This window comes from Podarcis melisellensis (assembly GCF_964234715.1).
Source record: "Podarcis melisellensis genome assembly, chromosome: 17".
Lineage (NCBI taxonomy): Eukaryota > Metazoa > Chordata > Lepidosauria > Squamata > Lacertidae > Podarcis > Podarcis melisellensis.
This window is the reverse complement of record NC_138534.1, coordinates 34,033,919-34,052,700: the sequence shown is the minus strand read 5'-3', so window position 1 is coordinate 34,052,700 and position 18,782 is coordinate 34,033,919. Positions and strand designations below refer to the sequence as shown.

Here is an 18,782-nt window from a genome sequence, read left to right as displayed (position 1 = left end):
GGTTTCATTTCAAAGTTTAAGACATTTGGGTTTTTGGTAGGTCACTGTCTGCCAGACAGGAAAGATACCTTTTCCCCCTTTATCAGATAATAGATCTTATTTTTATCAAAGGTTTTAATATACTGCACTTGTGAAAGGGCTGGCTTAGCCAGTGGCAAGAGGTTGTGTGGAGACACTGTGAAATATAACTTTTCCAGATCAGTGCAATTTGCAGAAATTTGATGCACATGCAGCTGAAGAGTTTGAGGTTTTCACAGCAGAAATTGGATGAAGGGGCAAGCTGCTTTTTAAATGAATTGGTGAATTGCAGCCATCCTCACCTCACGAGCAAATATGCTCTTTAGCCACACTCAGAAAACAGTGCTGTCGGGTAGGTAGAAAACAAAGGTCTTTTGATCTCCTAATGGTTGCCCTGCATGAAAAGTAACTCCTACCATGTCTTCCTTTCTTTCCAGTGTGATTTAATGATGCAGTGAAGATTTTCCTCTATCACAAATCTTTCAGCGGAATGACTGCCAGGCATAACAGGACCCTGTTGAAGGAATTAAGAAGCGGCAGAAGTGATATAACATAAAAGTCCATTTTAAACAAAATAAATGACGAAGTTTGGCTGCATTACTGGCACTATAGCTTTGACAATAGTTATAATCCAATACAATTTATTCTTTCTGGGGGCTTTAACATTCGCAAGCAATTTCAAAATGCTAAAAACTATTTTACCCCATAATAAATTTTGCTGCTGTTAAAAACAGGTCAGGATTCAAAGAACTGTGAAACAAGTTCCATGACCTCAGGGAAACTTTGGATCCTTTATTCTTTTTTGAGTAGCCCCCTATGGCCTACGAAAAGCAACTTTTGAAACAAAAGTTTCAAAAATATATTTGTTTGTCATGAGCAGGTTGGGACAGGCTATGCCCTGAAGAAATCACTTGACTACCGCAAGCCTCTAGTGTTGGTCTACACAACTCTTTGTCTAAAACTGTCCAGGACCCAAAGAAAGTGCAAAAACCAAATTTTTAGAAGGGAGAGAAGACAATACTTTGTACCCCCATTATAAAGTCTCTCTCTTATAGTCAGGGACTGCAATGAATTAAATGAACACCCCACCCCTCCGATTTAAACTGTAGGCACACTTCATGCTTGCAAATAATTAATTATAATTTACTTGTACCCTGTCCAACTGAATGGGTTGCCGCAATCTCTCTAGTTGGCTTCCAGGAGAATATAAAAGAACACAACAAAACATCAGACATTAAAAGCTTCCCGATACAGGGCTACCTTCAGATGTCTACAGAAAGTTGATCTCTTTGACATCTGCTGGGAGGGCATTCCACAGGGCGGGCACAACTACCGAGAAGGCCCTCTGCCTGGTTCCCTGTAACTACACTTCTTGCAATGAGGGAACTGCTAGGCGGCCCTCAGGGAGCTGAATGATGGGGGTGGAGATGTTCCTTCAGATATTCAGGGCTGAAGCCATTTAGGGCTTTAAAGATCAACACCAACACTCTGAATTGTGTTGGGAAATGCACTGGGAGCCAGTGTAGACCCTTTATGTTTCATATGGTCTCAGCGGCCACTCCTAGTCACCAGTCTAGTTGCCACATTCTGGATTAGTTGTAGTTTCCGAGTCACCTTCAAAGGCAGCCCCACGTAGAGCACATTGCAGTAATCCAAGCAGGATTACTCTGCTGGAATACCAGAGGGAGCTGGACACAGAATTGACCTGCGCCTCCATGGACAGCTGTGAGTCCAGAATGTCCCCAAGGCTGTGCACCTGGTTCTTTAGTTACCCCATTCAGGACCAGGGAGCCCCCCACACCTGTCTGCCCCGTCCCCCAGAAACAGTGCTTCTGTCTTGTTGTGATTCAGCCTCAATCCGTTAACCACCATCCGTACATACACGCAACTCACCTCGGGATCATCAGTGTAGTCAAACATTCTGAAGATAACTCTTGGCATTGGGTAAACGGAGTCTTCGGTGTGAGGTGGCGGAGTGAAGGGAGGCAGATTGTGCTGCAGCGCCTCGCAGAGGACGTTGTCAAAAGCGAGGTATGGCCTTGGGATGTGCCTTTCTTGCCAGCGGTCTTTCTTCAACTTCTGAACCTGAGCCCACAGGCAATCCAGGTACTGGAAAACAAAAGTGCCCATCATGCAGGAAGACGCCCGCTGCCAACAGAATGGCATTTCTTCTTCCATCCACTCCACTGCCCGACTTGGAAGCCAACTCTCCATCCATCCCCGCAAACGTCCTTTTGCCCTCTGCTGCTGTTAGCGCCTCAGGAAGGAAAGCAGAGGTGGCTGGCCTGTGGGGCTTCAGAACTGGTTCGACTGTAACTCCCATCAGGCTCAGCCTACACAGTCAATGTTCAGGGGTGATGGGACTTGTAGTCTGGCAACATCTGGAGTGCCACGGTTTAGCCCCCACCCCCTTGAGCTAAAGAACCACGTAAGTAAGATGACTTGGATTTGAAAACAGCAGCCCACAGTGTCGCAGGACAATTTTCTTTTTTTAAAAAACCGAGGACTTTATTTGAGGCCTACTGGGTGCCAACATTTGAAGAAGAACAAGAAGAGTTTGGATTTGATATCCCGCTTTATCACTACCCGACGGAGTCTCAAAGCGGCTAACATTCTCCTTTCCCTTCCTCCCCCACAACAAACACTCTGTGAGGTGAATGGGGCTGAGAGACTTCAAAGAAGTGTGACTGGCCCAAGGTCACCCAGCAGCTGCAGGTGGAGGAGCAGGAAAGCGAACCCGGTTCTCCAGATTACGAGTCTACCGCTCTTAACCACTACACCACACTGGCTCTCTATTTCTATTTCTCTCATTTCTTCTCCTTGCCAGATAAAAACATCTTTTTTTATTTTTCCAGGGTTTATAATGTATTGATTTTTAAAATGTGCTCGATTGGTATCTTATCTTGGACCTGTAAACCACACTGCAAGCTCTACAAAGGACAATATATTTTAAATAAAATTATTCAGATATATGTGGCGACTCCTTGCCACGTTTTACCTCTTCCTGTGGATGTGGCTTATCAGCAGACCAAACTTGCAGCATTGGCACGTGAATCTTTTGACGCCGTCTGAAATAGAGCGAGAGGAGACATAAAAGTTACTCAGATAAGCAAGCATGACCGATAAGAGGGGTGGGCTTGTTGCCAGAGTATGGTTAGGTATGCATTTTCAATTATCCAATTCCCAGCTCAGTCCCCCCCCCTTTTTCTTTTTTGTGAGAGTTTATGGGGTTTTTGAAAAGAAAGTCAAGACCTAAGAGCACACACTTTTAAAGTTACATGATAACCATGATGACTTCAGCACAATTCAAAAAACAAAATCTAATAAGGTTTGAGTCTATGACGTACAATCAAGCTAGAGATGTGATCTCCCGGAGACTGAGTGACATTGCCAGACAAGAGGACATAGCCCAGGTAAAACCTGGGATGTTCCTAGAGGACCAGATTTATCGGACCATACCAGCCCCCTACCTTGCAGAAATCCACTATGTGGAATACCGCAGACTTCTTACAGCAGCTAGATTAAATGTCCTTGACTCTGCGATACTGTGGGGAAGGTACAGGGGAGTACCATACGCCCAGAGAACCTGTCATTGTGCTATCGGTGTGGTTGAGTCCACCGAACACATTCTCTTGACTTGCCCTTCTTATGCAGAGCTTAGACAAAACTTTATAGACCCACTCCTATGTCAACTTAGCTTCCTACCCGGAGAAAACCAGGTTTTACACTTGCTGAATAATGTCACTAGAGCTATACCTTTCTTGGTGGCCAAATTTCTTTTTTTAGCCTTTAAGCGTCGCAAGACCATAATTGATTGTATTGACATGGGGCTATCTGTTTAGCCCTTTTAGTGTTGGCTAGGCTCTAAAATCTTCTTGGATGTTTTAACTGTGTATTGACAAATGTATTTGTATTCTTTTCTCTGACTGACGGTCGAATAAAAAGGCTGATTGATTGAATAAAGTTCTAGGGCCTGGGTTCCCAAAGTGTGGTCCGTGAGCTTTGTACAGGTGGCCTATGACGCTCCTGTGGATTTGTCTTTGGGGACATGGTGGCATGGTCCTGAACCCAGTTCCTAACCATCTGGGTTGCTTATTACTGTTTTAAGTGTTTTGTCTGGGGTTCAGGAAGCAGAGAGCCTGCTTCTTAGCTCTTTCTTCCTCTGAATCTCGGTGCAGTCTGATAATCTTCCGTCCCAGACTGGTTGGACATAAGGAGTGATGACAGTTGTAGTACTTTGCACAGTAATGTGTCCTGTGTCCCAGCCCCCCTTAGGGGCAGGGGGAGAGGAGGGCGGGGACAGAGACTGTGATAAAACAAATACTTTTTTCTATTCTGCTATCTAATAAGGCAAAGAAGATTGGTTACTGTTCTCTTACTTCAGGTAGCTTTCAACCTGGGACAAGATGCGGTCCATCTCGGCATCCTTCTTCTCATACAACTCCTTCCCCACCCAAGGTAAGGATGAGAGAAAAGCATACACATACCAGTCACAGCGTACCTGTGGCAAACAGAAGTGATGATAATGTTCAGGCGCATAAAAGGAACAAGGGCAAGGGGCTTGTATTCCGATATAATGCTTCAAGCACAAATTATCATCAAGAAGAGGAGGAGGAGGAGGAGGAGGAGGAGGAATTTGGACTTGATATCCCGCCTTTAACTCCCCTTAAGGAGTCTCAAAGCAGCTAACAATCTCCTCTTCCTTCCTCCCCCACAACAAACACTCTGTGAGGTGAGTGAGGCTGAGAGACTTCAGAGAAGTGTGACTGGCCCAAGGTCACCCAGCAGCTGCATGCGGAGGAGCTGGGAAGTGAACCCAGTTCACCAGATTACGAGTCCACCGCTCTTAACCACTACACCACACTGGCTCTCTAAAACACAACAGGCCAATTTCCATAAACAGCTATCTAAATATCTGTAACTAGACTACAAAGAGGGCAAATTCTCAAAAGGTTGTTCATACATCATACTGGTTCAGTGGCGTAGCGTGGGGGGTGCAGGGGGGGCCAGCCACACCGGGCGCAACATCTGGGGGTTAGGGTTAGGGGGCGCAAATCCACGGGTTAGGGGGCGCAAATTACTTGCCTTGCCCCGGGCGCTGACAACCCACGCTACGCCACTGTACTGGTTGCATAAGCATTTATTTAAGTTATACTTTAATTGACCACATCTTTTCTCCAATTTTATTTAGGATGTACCCTCACTTTCCCTAGATCACCCGTGGCCTGGAAAATGCCCAATCTTGCTAGCAGTTGGCAGAAATCAGCCCACAGATCTAGATATTTTAAATACCGATTCTAAAACTATACCAATATGAAAACAGCTGCAGAAAATACGCAGAAGATGAACAAGCCAGAGAACGGAAAGGCCATATAGCTCAGTGACGGAGCACATACCATAATGTTGTAGAGATGTCAGTGGGTGTGTGCAAGATGATCTTGTCTAGAAATAAGCAACTGGTGGCCCCCCCAACCCAAATCCAGCACCCTGCTGTTATTTGGTCTCCTAAGGCAAAGTTTAATATGAATAAACAGAGTTTCTGGTAGAGGCACTAGCAGCATGTTCTGGTGATAAGTGATGGGTTCTCTGATCACTTGTTTGTGTCCAGGCCTCCTAAAGGGTAAATTCCTATCCCTGACAATTTGACATTTCAGTGTCTGTTTTATTCAAGGAGCTTCAAATCCCAAACCTAAATTAGGGTTGGCTCTAGCAGCTTAGAATTATAGATCCTTCAAGAATCCTGATGGAAAGTTTCTGAATGTGTTGCAGCATTCTTTTTCTCAGGCTTCCTCAACCTCGGCCCTCCAGGTGTTTTTGAGACTACAGTTCCCAGCATCCCTGACCACTGGTCCTGCTAACTAAGGATTATGGGAGTTGTAGGCCAAAAACATCAGGAGGGCCAAGGTTGAGGAAGCCTGCTTTTTCTTCTTCCAAAGGCAGGTATCTTAAAAGCAAAATCATCAATGGAACAAAAGAATGTCTTTGCTTACCTGAGGCACATCCTCCTCCTGAGTCACAGCAACGAAATTTTCAAACATGGCCACCATTGATGGGGCAGCTATTACATGACAATTCACAAGATCAGACAGAAAACGGATCTAGAGAAAGAGAAGGGGGAGCTGGGAGTTTACTTGTGGTGAGAATGGAATCTGCTTTGGGATCCTCCCTCAGCCGATAGAGAAAAGCAGGCTCTCCAAAAATCAGAGTCCCACTGTGACTGCACTACCATCTGCCCTTGGTGAGGGAGCAGGAGAGGAAGCACATGAGACCAAGGCCCAACCTTATCATCGGCTGGAATCCCTTAAAAAGGCAGCAGCAAGACAGAAAACGAAAAAGCTTCACCTGTGAGTTGTAAATTACAGTTGTACCTTGGATCCCAAACACCTTGTGAGTCGAACGTTTTGGCTCCTGAACGCGGTTTGTGAACGTTCTTTGGAAGCCGAATGTCTGACATGGCTTCCGATTGGCTGCAGGAAGCTCCTGCAGCCAATCAGAAGCCGCGCCTTGGTTGTTGAACGTTTTCGGAAGTCGAACAGACTTCTGGAACAGATTCCGCTCGACAACCAAGGTACGACTATTAAAAAGACGCAGTGAATAAGAAAAAAATCTACCTGCTGGATCTCAATCCTTTGTGTGCCATCAGCGTAATGAGGATGCTCTCTGAACAAGCACTAAAATCACACAACATGCCATGCCACTAGCACTGCAGTAAAGCTACAAATAGATGGGCAAGTGTGGGTTCGGATGGGTGCATTGGGGAGAAAATGAGACTGAATTTTCCACAACTGCACCCTGCAAGATGAAAGGTAAGCCCTTCAGATTCACTGGAAAGGAAACTAAATAAAGGCTGTAAGATGGAAAAGGAACTTACTAAAACCACAGCTTCATTATACATGTTGACTTTGAAACACTCCTTGAGTTGACGTATCATGGCTTCTACAAACTCTCCGCCAAAGTTGTAGTTCCTTGCATTCAGCAGGCCGACTAAAGTAGTGTAAACCGTCAGCTTTATGGGTAACAAACGTGCACTGGTTTTTTTTTCCCATTAAGGAGGAGACACAAACACCAGGCATTAATTCAGATTGCAAACATTGGGTTATCATTCTTCAACATGGCAAATTCAAACCGTTAGGTGGGATACAGATATTTTTTGAACTCAAGAATCTATATCCTAGAACAAGGTGAGAAAAGGCTCTGCTTGGATTTGACTTATTTTTCAAACTCTCCTTGGAAAACTAGAATAAAATACATATAAATTATGCAACATGATCTACTGTGTTTTTTCCTCTTAGGGTGAAATTCAACATAGAACTAAGGAGATCCTACCACAGCGCAAGTATTTCTGCTTGCCCAATGGAATGATCTCCCCACTCCTCTCCCTGAATATTATTGGGGGGGGGGAATCTCCCGACCCTCCAGAGCAGATTTGGGGGAGGAAGCTCCTTTGCAATATCAGGAGTCCTCGTGCCGTCTTCCGCTAGCAGAATGGGGCAGCTGAGTCCGGCCTTTAGTTCAGCTCCACTGTAGAGTAGCAGTGTCTCTCCTTGTACTGCAGGGCACTGGTTGAAAAGAACAGAAGAAACAGGAGGAAGAGCAGGAGGCAGAACTGAGGCAAAGTTCTTATACTTTCCTGGAGCGCCTTGAAATATCTCCCAGCAATCTGGAACTACAAAACATGCTTCAGTTGATTGCTGCAGTCAACAGACCAACTGTGGCATTTGAATTGTAGTGTATGTGGCTAAATGATCAGCAATAGCACTCCAGAAAGCACACACGCACATACACACAAGGCAATACAGTGAAAATAAACACATACCAACACACTACTGCTCACCTCATCATTGCCACCCATTGCCAACAACCACCTCAAAATATTTGGCAAGTGGTGCACTTTTAATAAAAACCTGAGGTCCTTTTCCCCATTTCTGACCATGAACTGTACGCACATTTACTCAGAAAGGCTAGTCAATGATTATCAGCTCAAAAACTTTCTGCCTAAGGTAAACAGGCTATTGGTTTTACTCAGTTTGTTCATTTCCTCCCTGAGATTTCCTCTCAGTTTCAACATCTAAGACAGAAAACATCTAGGACAGAAAATTAATGACAAACACACACACACAAATATACAACGTAACCTTATGTTTAAAAGCATTTAGTGTAGATAATACATTATCACCTGGATCCATAAATCTTTTGCATACATACACTGTACAAAGGATTCTTAGTATCTTGCTTTTGTAGTTTGGTAAATCTGCCTCCAAGACCCCAGCCAGGCCTTCCAAGTTACTCTCCAAAGAAGAAGTACTCTGAGAGGATTAGAAGAAGAAGAACTCTGTGTAAAGGTATTTGCACTGCAATACACAATTTAAAAGCTTCTGAAACCACACGTGCAAAACAGTATAAAGCTGCAGCCCCTCATACCTTTTCTCCTACTCTGCATATTAAGGATTCCAGCCGCTCTTCAATTTCAGATGGCTCAGATGTTCTCCTCCTCTTGTGTGGCTGCCCTCCTGTATCAATGAGATAAAGCAGAGAAGAACTCAGCCCACAATATCGTCCATGCTGATGATTCACTCTCAAAGGCCATCAGTGAGGCGGTGAGCTGTTCATCTGACCTTCATCTCTTGAGAAAGCCAGTCTTTTTGCACCTTTGGTCAGCAGAGAGAAGTCTGCTCAATCTACCAGGGCAGTGGCAGGGGGGGCTATATCAAGACCTGGGCCAATAGCGGTGGCACCCCTCCCAGAAGCGAGCAACCTCAGGGAAAGGCAAGGGCCATAACATCATTTTCTCTGGGGATAGCCTTGCTCTAACTGTTTCAATCCTGTTTTAACTGTTTTTTAACGTGTGTTTTTAAATTTGGGGTTCTTGTTGTTGTTTTTTAAATTAAAGGATGTAAAATCTGGCTGGGATGAGTGGAGCTGGGGGGAGCCCAATCATAGTGGCTCTGGACGAGGGGAGGTATGGTGTGGGGTGGGCTAGGCCTGGTAAGGAGCAAACGGACAGGCAGTTAGTGATTGTGCTGTGTGCCAACCCTCCCTCCAACCTGGGGAATTGTGACTGTCCTATCATCCAACCGTTGAGTCTGTGCCTGCTGCTGTTGAAGGCCAGATTGGCTTTGAAGAAGGCCTCTCTCATCCGTGATCTGATTGTGGATGAGGAGGCCGATTTCGTTTGCATCACTGAGACCTAAGTGAGCAGGGTGGAGTTGGTCTTACCCAGCTGTGCCCACCTGGGTATCAGGACACCATCAGGGCAGACTTGAGGGTCAGGGAGGGGGAGTTGCAATAGCCCAGATATTCCAACTCAAGACTCTCTGTCCAGTTGAGTGAGGGCCCAGAGTGCCTGTCCCTGATGTTGGCCAATTCTGGTTTACTGGCTGCCTTGATGCCCAACAGCCCCGCTGCCTGAGCTGACAGAGTTGGTCTCGGAGGCAGTGTTGAAGACTCCCAGACTGCTGTTGCTGGGGGTCATCCATGCCAAAGCAGTTACCTCTGGGGTGGCTCAGAATTTCATGCCAGCCATGAAAATCATGAAGCTGTCCCAATATGCCTTTGGCTCAACACATTTGGTAGGTCACACTATGGACTTTGTTTTCTCAAATAAGAAGGGAAAAGGTGATCCGAGAGTGGGGGATATTGACACCAGTCCTTTGTCATGACCAGATCACTTCTTGTTGAGATTTAGGCTCTCAGTGTCTTTACAGTTTGGAGACCTATAAGGATGGATGGACCTATGAGGCTGATGGATCCAACTGGATTCCAGATGGGCCTGGGGGATTTGCCAGCTGGTATGACTAGTGCTCCTGTTGAAGCCCTGGATGACTTGGGGGATATCTGGATGGCTTGAGTCATTGAACTGACACACTCACCCGAGCACTCTCTCCTGTTTTGTGGAGCCTACTTGGCTCCCCTGGTATACTCCAGAGCTTAGGGTGAGGAAACAAGCTGGGAGACAGCTAGAACGTGAGCGGGGAAAAACTCTGGTCAAATGCAATCAAACCTGGGTAAGGGCTTGTCCTTGAGCAGTGAAGGGAGCAAAGCAGCATACTTTGCTGCCTTCATTACAAAGCTTTTGCAGGCTGTGCAGGGCCTCTTACAGTCTGGCCTGAAGGAAGTGGCAAAACTGATGGTATCTCACTGTGACATGCTTGCTAAGCATTTTGAGAATAAAATTGCTTGCATCCACTGGAATACTGAATCCACTCAAGGAGTATCCAGAGCAGTGTTAGAACCTCAGATATGGAAGCTAGGCACCAAACTGCACCTTCAACCTAAGTTACTATCGCCACAAAAGAATGTCTATTCGCCATGGGGTTGGACCAGATGGGGTCCTTTCCGGTGCTACAATTCTATGATCTCAGCTACATTGCTTTACTGCAGCTTGCTCTTACAACAATTCAATTGTCCCAGTATGCAAGAAAGAGAAACACACACAGTGGAAATGGAATCAACTATGGACCAAGCAGACGTTTTTAAACTGTGGCCTGTGAGATTCATTTGGGTGGCCTGTGGACAGGCTGCAGCACAGTCAAATATATCTGTACTCAGCCCTGCACTTACTTTCCTTGCTGTGATGATAGAGAACTGCGTGTGAGTCAGCTGGCTCAATGGAGATGTCAGGTGCCAACATGGCACCCAAAAATCTCCATGTAGTCGCAGTCACACCAGTAGCAAAGACACACCTGGCGAATTTCAAACTTGGTCCATAGCACTGTCTGGTCCTGTTGTGTTGGATGAGTTTCAGTCGGTACGGCTTGAGGGCATGGACAAGGTACTTGGATCAGTCAAGGCAACTACTTGAACTCTGGACCCTTGGCTGATAAAACTACCAAAGAGGGGACAGCTGGCTGGGCCAAGGAGGTGATTAATGCCTCCTCCACAATGCCACTGAAAAGTCGCTTTCCTCCCTCCCCACTGTTCTGAGTGTCCCATGAGTGGAACTCCACCCACATGATGTTCCTGCTGGCAGAAAAAAATGCAGGATCTAAGCCATTATTTATAGAGCACCTGGAATTTTCTAGTTGCTGTCCTAAGATGAAAAGCATCCAACACGCTGCCCACAGGCTTACAACTTAACAGACACGATACAAAAGGAGGAAGATCAAACAGAACAAGCCAATTCAGACAAAAACTATTTGCAGATATAAAATGTGTAATGCCTACGTGGAAAAGTTCTGGGAGAGGAGCAGCCAAAACAGCAGTTGTAGCTAAGCTGATGTGAGTGGGCCATGCTGCCTCTGACCCTGCCAGGAAGAAAGCAAGGCCAAAAACCCCCCACCCCCTATTGAGAATATAGCAGGGCTCATTTTAAAGACTTGAAGGAAAGGAGAGTAAGCAATCAACCTTTTATTTCCAAAGGTCAAGGAGCTAAACAAGGCATGCAAAACTGAAATGCATGTATATGAACCAATCATTTTCCATCGCCAATCGGAAGTGAAAATGTTAGCTGTCAACATAGTTTTAGACTACCCCTCATTGTACTTGCATGTTGTTGTTTAGTCGTTTAGTTGTGTCCAACTCTTCGTGACCCCCTGGACCAGAGCACGCCAGGCACTTCTGTCTTCCACTGCCTCCCGCAGTTTGGTCAAACTCATGTTCGTAGCTTCGAGAAGTACTATGTACTTGCATAGTAGTATCCAAATGACTTAATAGGTGGCACAGGTCTAAATTACAACACAATCCTAACCATGTCCTAATTAATTCAATGGCGCTTACTCCTAGGCAAACAAGGCTTGGATTGCAGTCTAGGTTTAAAGGTAAAGGTACCCCTGCCCGCACGGGCCAGTCGTGTCCAACTCTAGGGTTGTGCGCCCATCTCACTTAAGAGGCCGGGGGCCAGCGCTGTCCAGAGACACTTCCGGGTCACGTGGCCAGTGTGATGAAGCTGCTCTGGCAAGCCGGCACCAGTGCAGCACACGGAAACGCCGTTTACCTTCCCGCTATAAAGCGGTACCTATTTATCTACTTGCACTGAAGGGTGCTTTCAAACTGCTAGGTGGGCAGGAGCTGGGACCGAAAGACGGGAGCTCACCCCGCTGCAGGGATTCGAACCGCCGACCATGCGATCGGCAAGCCCTAGGCGCTGAGGTTTTACCCACAGCGCCACCCGCGTCCCTGTTGTCTAGGTTTAAGTGACTCTTAAAGTGAATAGCAACAATCTTAACGGGTGGTGCCAAAGAACAGTAAGAAACTGTTCCAGGAACAAAGCTTACCAGCATCTTTTAACAAGAAGATTAGTTAAGGGAAGAAAAGCTATCCAACAGACAGAGAAACACAATATTCTTATTTTGCTAACAAATTCTGAATCTAAAGGAAAAAACACTGAACAACACCAGAATAACCCTACATTTGGATGAAAGCCTCTAGAGCAGTTTCCCACCCAGTTACCCTCCATAAATCCTTCCGTATTGACCTATCTATCATGGAGCCCCTGAGTATAGGAAAGGTCTCTGGAGCACCTTCTAGGGTAAAGTTCAGCTTGAACTGGCCCTGAGGGAGGCCTGTTCCATACAACTACTGCATCCATGCAGACTAACTGGGCCCAACACTGCAAGCAGCTTTGCACTTAGAGGGAAAAATAATAATGTAAAAGTTTGTTTGCCCTAATATTTTTGTGCAGGAAATGACGATAGGCTGTCTCCACAGACCAGCTTGAAATAATTTGTTCTAGGCCAGGGGTCAGCAACCTTTTTCAGCAGTGGGTCGGTCCACAATCCCTCAGGCCATGTGGTACGCCGGACTACATTTTGGGGGATTTTTTTTTAAAAATGAACGAATTCCTATGCCCCACAAATAACCCAGAGATGCATTTTTAATAAAAGCACATATTCTACTCATGTAAAAACACCAGACAGGCCCCACAAATAACCCAGAGATGCATTTTAAACAAAAGGACAGATTCTACTCATATAAAAACACGCTGATTCCCAGACCATCCGTGGGCCAGATTTAAAAAGCGATTGGGCTGAATCTGGCCCCCAGGCCTTAGTTTGCCTATCCATGAACTAAAGAATGCCTGACAAGTCTGACATATTGCAAAGGTGTTTTGAACACCTTCAGTTATTTTGCCAAATACCTTCTGCTTTCAGCTCTCAAAATTAAGAGTAAGACAAGAAAATCAGACACTCTTTTCAAAGCTCAACATTAAACTCCATTTCTTCCTTCTATGGAAACCCCACCACCAAATCCTATACTCATACAAAACTTTACAGCATTCCTTATACCACTCCTTCCTGCTCACACTGAATGAGGACAAGCCAAAGCTTATTGAACTGCTAATCGATTATCTTATTACTTAACAATGGTACCTTCTATGATATCTATGTTCCCACGACACAGAAGAGGAGGGAGCTGCTATTACACAATATGTGACATGGTGCTAGGACACCAATGAAACCCAAATGGTAATTACAGTTAGTTTTCTTTTCTTGATAATACAACTTGATTAATCTTTACTTGGCTGCCACTAAATTGTGCAAACTCTGCATAAAAAGTACTTCGTTTAAGTCAGCAACAGATGGCATGAAAAGCGTCTGTGAAGATAGTTTATTCATATTTGAAAATGGTCACTTTATTCTACAATCAGCAAACGATGAAAATGCACATGACCTGGGACAATGGGGTCTTGGCCCAGGGCTGGTACTGGGCAGCCACAACACTCCCAGCAATAGCCTAAATAGCATTTCCACCCATTAAATAAACCACACATCTACTGCATTTCTTCCCTGTCCTCCGAATCCCTTTTCGTCAAATATATCCATTAGTCTTCTTTCTTTGGTTGGAATTGTTCATCTGATAGAGCACAAGGCTCTTAATCTCAGGGTCCTGGGTTTTGAGACCCATGTTGGGCAAAATATTGCAGGCGCCTTGGATCAGAGACCCTAGCCGTCTCTTCCAACTCTATGATTCTATGCTGCAACTAAGGTATATTTAGGGCTAACAACACATACTCATACCTTGGGTGGGGGGGGGGGCTCAGTCACAGTCTCCCCTAAATAAAATAAATCTACACCAGGGTTTCCCAAACTTGTGTCTCATGCTGTTTTTAGACTACAACCCCCATCATCCCTAACTAACAGGACCAACGGGCAGGGATGATGAGAAGTGTGGTCCAAAAACAGTGGGACACCCAAGTTTGGGAAAACCCGGATCTCCACACCCCAGACATAACTGGGCTGGCCAAGTGCTGCCAAGCAGAGCAGACACAACTGGCCTGGCCAAGTGCTGCTAACCAAAGCAGACATAATTGGGTTGATAAAGTGCTGCCAACCAGAGCAGACACAACTGGGCTGGCCAAGTGCTGCCAACCAGAGCAGACACAACTGGGCTGGCCAAGTGCTGCCAACCAGAGCAGACACAACTGGGCTGGCAAAGTGCTGCCAACCAGAGCAGGCACAACTGGGCTGGCCAAGTGCTGCCAACCAGAGCAGACACAACTGGCCTGGCCAAGTGCTGCCAACCAGAGCAGACACAACTGGGCTGGCCAAGTGCTGCCAACCAGAGCAGACACAACTGGGCTGGCCAAGTGCTGCCAACCAGAGCAGACATAACTGGCCTGGCCAAGTGCTGCCAACCAGAGCAGACACAACTGGGCTGGCCAAGTGCTGCCAACCAGAGCAGACACAACTGGGCTGGCCAAGTGCTGCCAACCAGAGCAGACACAACTGGGCTGGCCAAGTGCTGCCAACCAGAGCAGACATAACTGGCCTGGCCAAGTGCTGCCAACCAGAGCAGACACAACTGGGCTGGCCAAGTGCTGCCAACCAGAGCAGACACAACTGGGCTGGCCAAGCGCTGCCAACCAGAGCAGACATAACTGGGCTGACCAAGTGCTGCCAGCCAGAGCAGACACAACTGGGCTTGGCATTGAGTACTGACAGAACTCGGTCTGTGGCGCCTTCCTGTGCAGGTTCAATTGAATAAAATAAATAAATTTAATGCGCACGGTGTTGTTGTTGTTTTTTTTAAAAAAAGTTGGCGTGCAGGAAGGCGCGCGCCGAGGCTGCCGTTGTTCCCCGAAGCACGTGCCCCAAGGAGGGGGGTTGGGTGGGTCGCTCTCTCCCCCGGCGGGTCACCTGTGGGGCCGGGCGGAGGGAAGAAGCGGCCAACCCCCCCGGACTCTCCCCGCCGCCCGCCCTCCCGCCTCCTCACCATCGTTCTCGTCGCTGTGCCGCCTGCGCGACATGGCCCGGCTCCCGCCTCGCCAGCGGCGTCCAGGCGCGGGGAAGGCTCTGCCGAGGGCGTCCCGCGAGCTCGGAACCGCCGCTCTCTCGCCGGAGGCCTCGGCCGCCGCCGCCGCCGCCTCACAACGCCCGCCGAGAAACCGCGCGCGGAGAGCTCCGTCCTCCTCGCCTCCCTCCCTTCCGGTAGCCGCTCGCAGGCTTCTTCCGGTAGCCGCAGACTGTGGGCGAACCAGCTCAGCTCTGAGGTGAAGGGGGCGGGACAGGAAACGAGCAGGAGCTCTTCCGGGGCAGCCAGGAGTAAGGGAAGGTCTGCAAAGTGGCTACCTCGGGAACGAACGAAACGCGCAGAACCGGTTTTTTTTTAATGTCAGCCTTCTTTGGACTCCTGTTCCATGTTTTCATTCACATTGCAGTTTTCATTATTATTTTTATTTGGAGTCGTGTTTCATTTTTTAATTCATATTGCAATTTTAATTATTTTTCTTTCGAATCGTTCAATTTTTTAATTCATATTGCAATTTAATTTTTCTTGGGAATCATGTTTGATTTTTTAATTCATATTGCAATTTTAATTATTATTTTTCTTGGGAATCGTGTTTCGTTTTTTTAAATTTAAAACTGCAATTTTAATTATTATCTTTCTTTGGAATAATGTTTCATTTTTAAAATGCATATTTCAATTTTAATTATTATCTTTCTTTGGACTAGTATTTCGTTTCTTAATTCATATTGCAATTTGAATTATTATTTTCATGTGCAATCAGGTTTTATATTTTAATTCATATTACAATTTTAAGTATTATTTTTCTTGGAATCATGTTTCATTTTAAAACTATTATTTATAAATAACCCTTCACCCTGTGATGCAGCGGGTAGCGTTTTGCTGCTATTTGCTTTTTAAAGAAGGCAAACGTTTCGGTGTAGGCTGCAAAATCAGAGCATACCTGCGAGGTGGAAACAGGCTCTAAATTCAGCAGCAGCTGTCTCCAGGTTTGGTCTTGAACTCAGACCAAGGCTGCACTCTTATCATGGAATCATAGAATTGGAAAGGACCCCAAGGGTCATCTAGTCCAACCCGCTGCAATGCAGAAATCTTTGGCCCAACATGGACCTCTAACCCACAACCCTGAGATGAAGAGTCTCATGCTTTACCAACTGAGGTATCTCTCACACAGTTACCTGGGAGCATCACATTGAACTTTATAGGAAATGACACATTTGTTGTTGTTGTTTAGTCGTGTCCGACTCTTCGTGACCCCATGGACCAGAGAAAGCCAGGCACCTCTGTCCTCCACTGCCTCCCGCAGTTTGATCAAACTCATGCTAGTAACCTCGAAAACACTATCCAACCATCTTGTCCTCTGTCGTCCCCTTCTCCTTGTGCCCTCCATCTTTCCCAACATCAGGGTCTTCTCCAGGGAGTCTTCTCTTCTCATGAGGTGGCCAAAGTACTGGAGCCTCAGCTTCACATGACACATTGCTGTTCAAAATGACACATTACTGTTCAAAAATTTTAAAAATCCCAGTGTGCTGTGGTCAAGGATCCGGGTCCAGAGTATGACTATGCAAATAAGAGTAGACTTGAGTGTCCCCATGTTTGTGCCACTACAAATCATATACACAAATCTCCAGGAAAATATCCTTTATGACGTGGCAGCGCCTGCTTTCACTTGTTTAATTTTTCCTTACTTTGTGTATTACCCAGCCCAATGAAGCTCGCTCACTATATTCAATTGTCCCAGTATGCAAGAAAGAGAAACACACACAGTGGAAATGGAATAAACTATGGACCAAGCAGATGTTTTTAAACTGTGGCCTGTGAGATACATTTGGGTGGCCTGTGGACAGGCTGCAGCACAGTCAAATATATCTGTACTCAGCCCTGCACTTACTTTCCTTGCTGTGATGATAGAGAACTGCGTGTGAGTGTTTTCCCCCCTTTAAATTTTTTGGGGGGCCCCAAGAGAGTGGGGTCCTAAGCTATATAGCTTGTTTGGGCTTTTCTGGCCAATGTAGGACCAGTCTGGATAGTTGGCCTTGGTGAAGATTTGACGTTTTCTTTCCCCCCAAACAGTTTTTGATCTGGGCTTCCACTGAAATGAGGCTGCATTTTAAGTAGTATTTTAATTTTGTTTTGAAGTTGTATTTTAATCAATTGTTTTTATACCTGATGTTAGCCGCCCTGCACCCGGTCTTGGCCGGGGAGGGAGGGAGGGGTGTAAATAAAATAAAATAAATAAATAAAAAATCTGGCACTGTCTGTCCCATACAGGGATCGAACCTGCAACCTTGGCATGATCAGCACCACGCTCTAACCAACTGACAAGCACAGAGAGTGGGCTCCTCTTACACATAAAACCTATTTTGGAGGAAGAGTGAAGGATGGCACTGCCTCCAATTTTCATTGTTTTGTTGTTGTTGTTTTAAAGGAAAGGCTGCTTCTGCTATCAGAAATTTTGGAAATACTGGTTTCAGGTTCCAGAGATTTGCCTGTTAGGATGTCCTTACAGGCTGCTAGCCTTTTCCCCTTGCAGAGAGAGCGCCACCCCCGCCCAGCTTTTGTCTCCTTTCCTCTTGCCATTGCAGGCTTGTTGTTGTTGTTTAGTTGTGTCCGACTCTTTGTGACCCCATGGACCAGAGCACGCCAGGCACTCCTGCCTTCCACTGCCTCTCGCAGTTTGGTCAAACTCATGCTGGTAGCTTCGAGAACACTGTCCAACTATCTCGTCCTCTGTCGTCCCCTTCTCCTTGTGCCCTCCATCTTCCCAACATCAGGGTCTTTTCCAGGGAGTCTTCTCTTCTCATGAGGTGGCCAAAGTCTTGGAGTCTCAGCTTCAGGATCTGTCCTTCCAGTGAGCACTCAGGGCTGATTTCCTTACTCAGAAGGAATCCCCACTGATTTCTGTAGGGCTTATTCGCAGATAGGTCTTGAAAGACATTGTGTGTTTTAGAGGGTGCAATTTGCTTACCAAGCCCCACAGTTGTTGTTTAGTCGTTTACTCATATCCGACTCTTCGTGACCCCATGGACCAGAGCACGCCAGGCACTCCTGTCTTCCACTGCTTCCCGCAGTTTGTTTGTTTTCCCCAAAAAAGTTTTTATTGGTTTTCACAACATTATAAACAAACAAACACATAAAACAAACAAACATAAATCACAACCTTATTAAAAATTACACTTATTAACATTGTTAAGTGACTGCCTCGCTTCCCCTTGGTTGGATTTCATTGCATGTCCTTCTAACGGTTTTCCAAATCACAGTTCTTAAAGTAATTTAACTTAAACATTAACCTCCTTAGATCTTCACATTATGAAATTAAACATATTAATTCATCACTTAACTTAAATAAAATCCTAAGACAATTAAGCATCTGCAAGCTGTCTTCAGTTAGTTTAGCTTAACATATTTAACTAAGTAATCATTAAATTTGATCCAATCTTCCTGATATTCCTCCTCCTTCTGGTCGTGGATTCTTCTGGTTAGGTCGGCTAGCTCCGAAAAATCTGTCCTTCCAGTGAGCACTCAGGGCTGATTTCCTTCAGAATGGATCGGTTGGATCTTCTTGCAGTCCATGGGACTCT

General features: G+C 45.9%; 1 protein-coding gene across 2 annotated transcripts in view; it reads right to left on the bottom strand.

The window, feature by feature from the left end:
* NCBP1 (nuclear cap binding protein subunit 1) overlaps positions 1-15,381 on the bottom strand; it is a 31,988-nt gene extending 16,607 nt beyond the window's left edge. Inside the window, exons 1-9 of one of the 2 annotated variants that reach the window (XM_081894046.1) lie at positions 15,169-15,381; positions 8,440-8,528; positions 8,224-8,324; positions 6,890-7,046; positions 6,009-6,116; positions 4,398-4,519; positions 3,017-3,086; positions 1,912-2,127; positions 435-532 (exon numbers count right to left, since the gene is read on the bottom strand). In XM_081894046.1, coding sequence (XP_081750172.1) covers positions 435-532; positions 1,912-2,127; positions 3,017-3,086; positions 4,398-4,519; positions 6,009-6,116; positions 6,890-7,046; positions 8,224-8,324; positions 8,440-8,528; positions 15,169-15,202 — 995 coding nt within the window. In that variant the 5' untranslated portion in view covers positions 15,203-15,381. Of the gene's footprint in view, positions 1-434; positions 533-1,911; positions 2,128-3,016; positions 3,087-4,397; positions 4,520-6,008; positions 6,117-6,889; positions 7,047-8,194; positions 8,325-8,439; positions 8,529-15,168 lie in introns of those variants that run through there. The other variant, XM_081894047.1, reaches the window with a different exon arrangement.
* Positions 15,382-18,782: the final 3,401 nt, after the last annotated feature.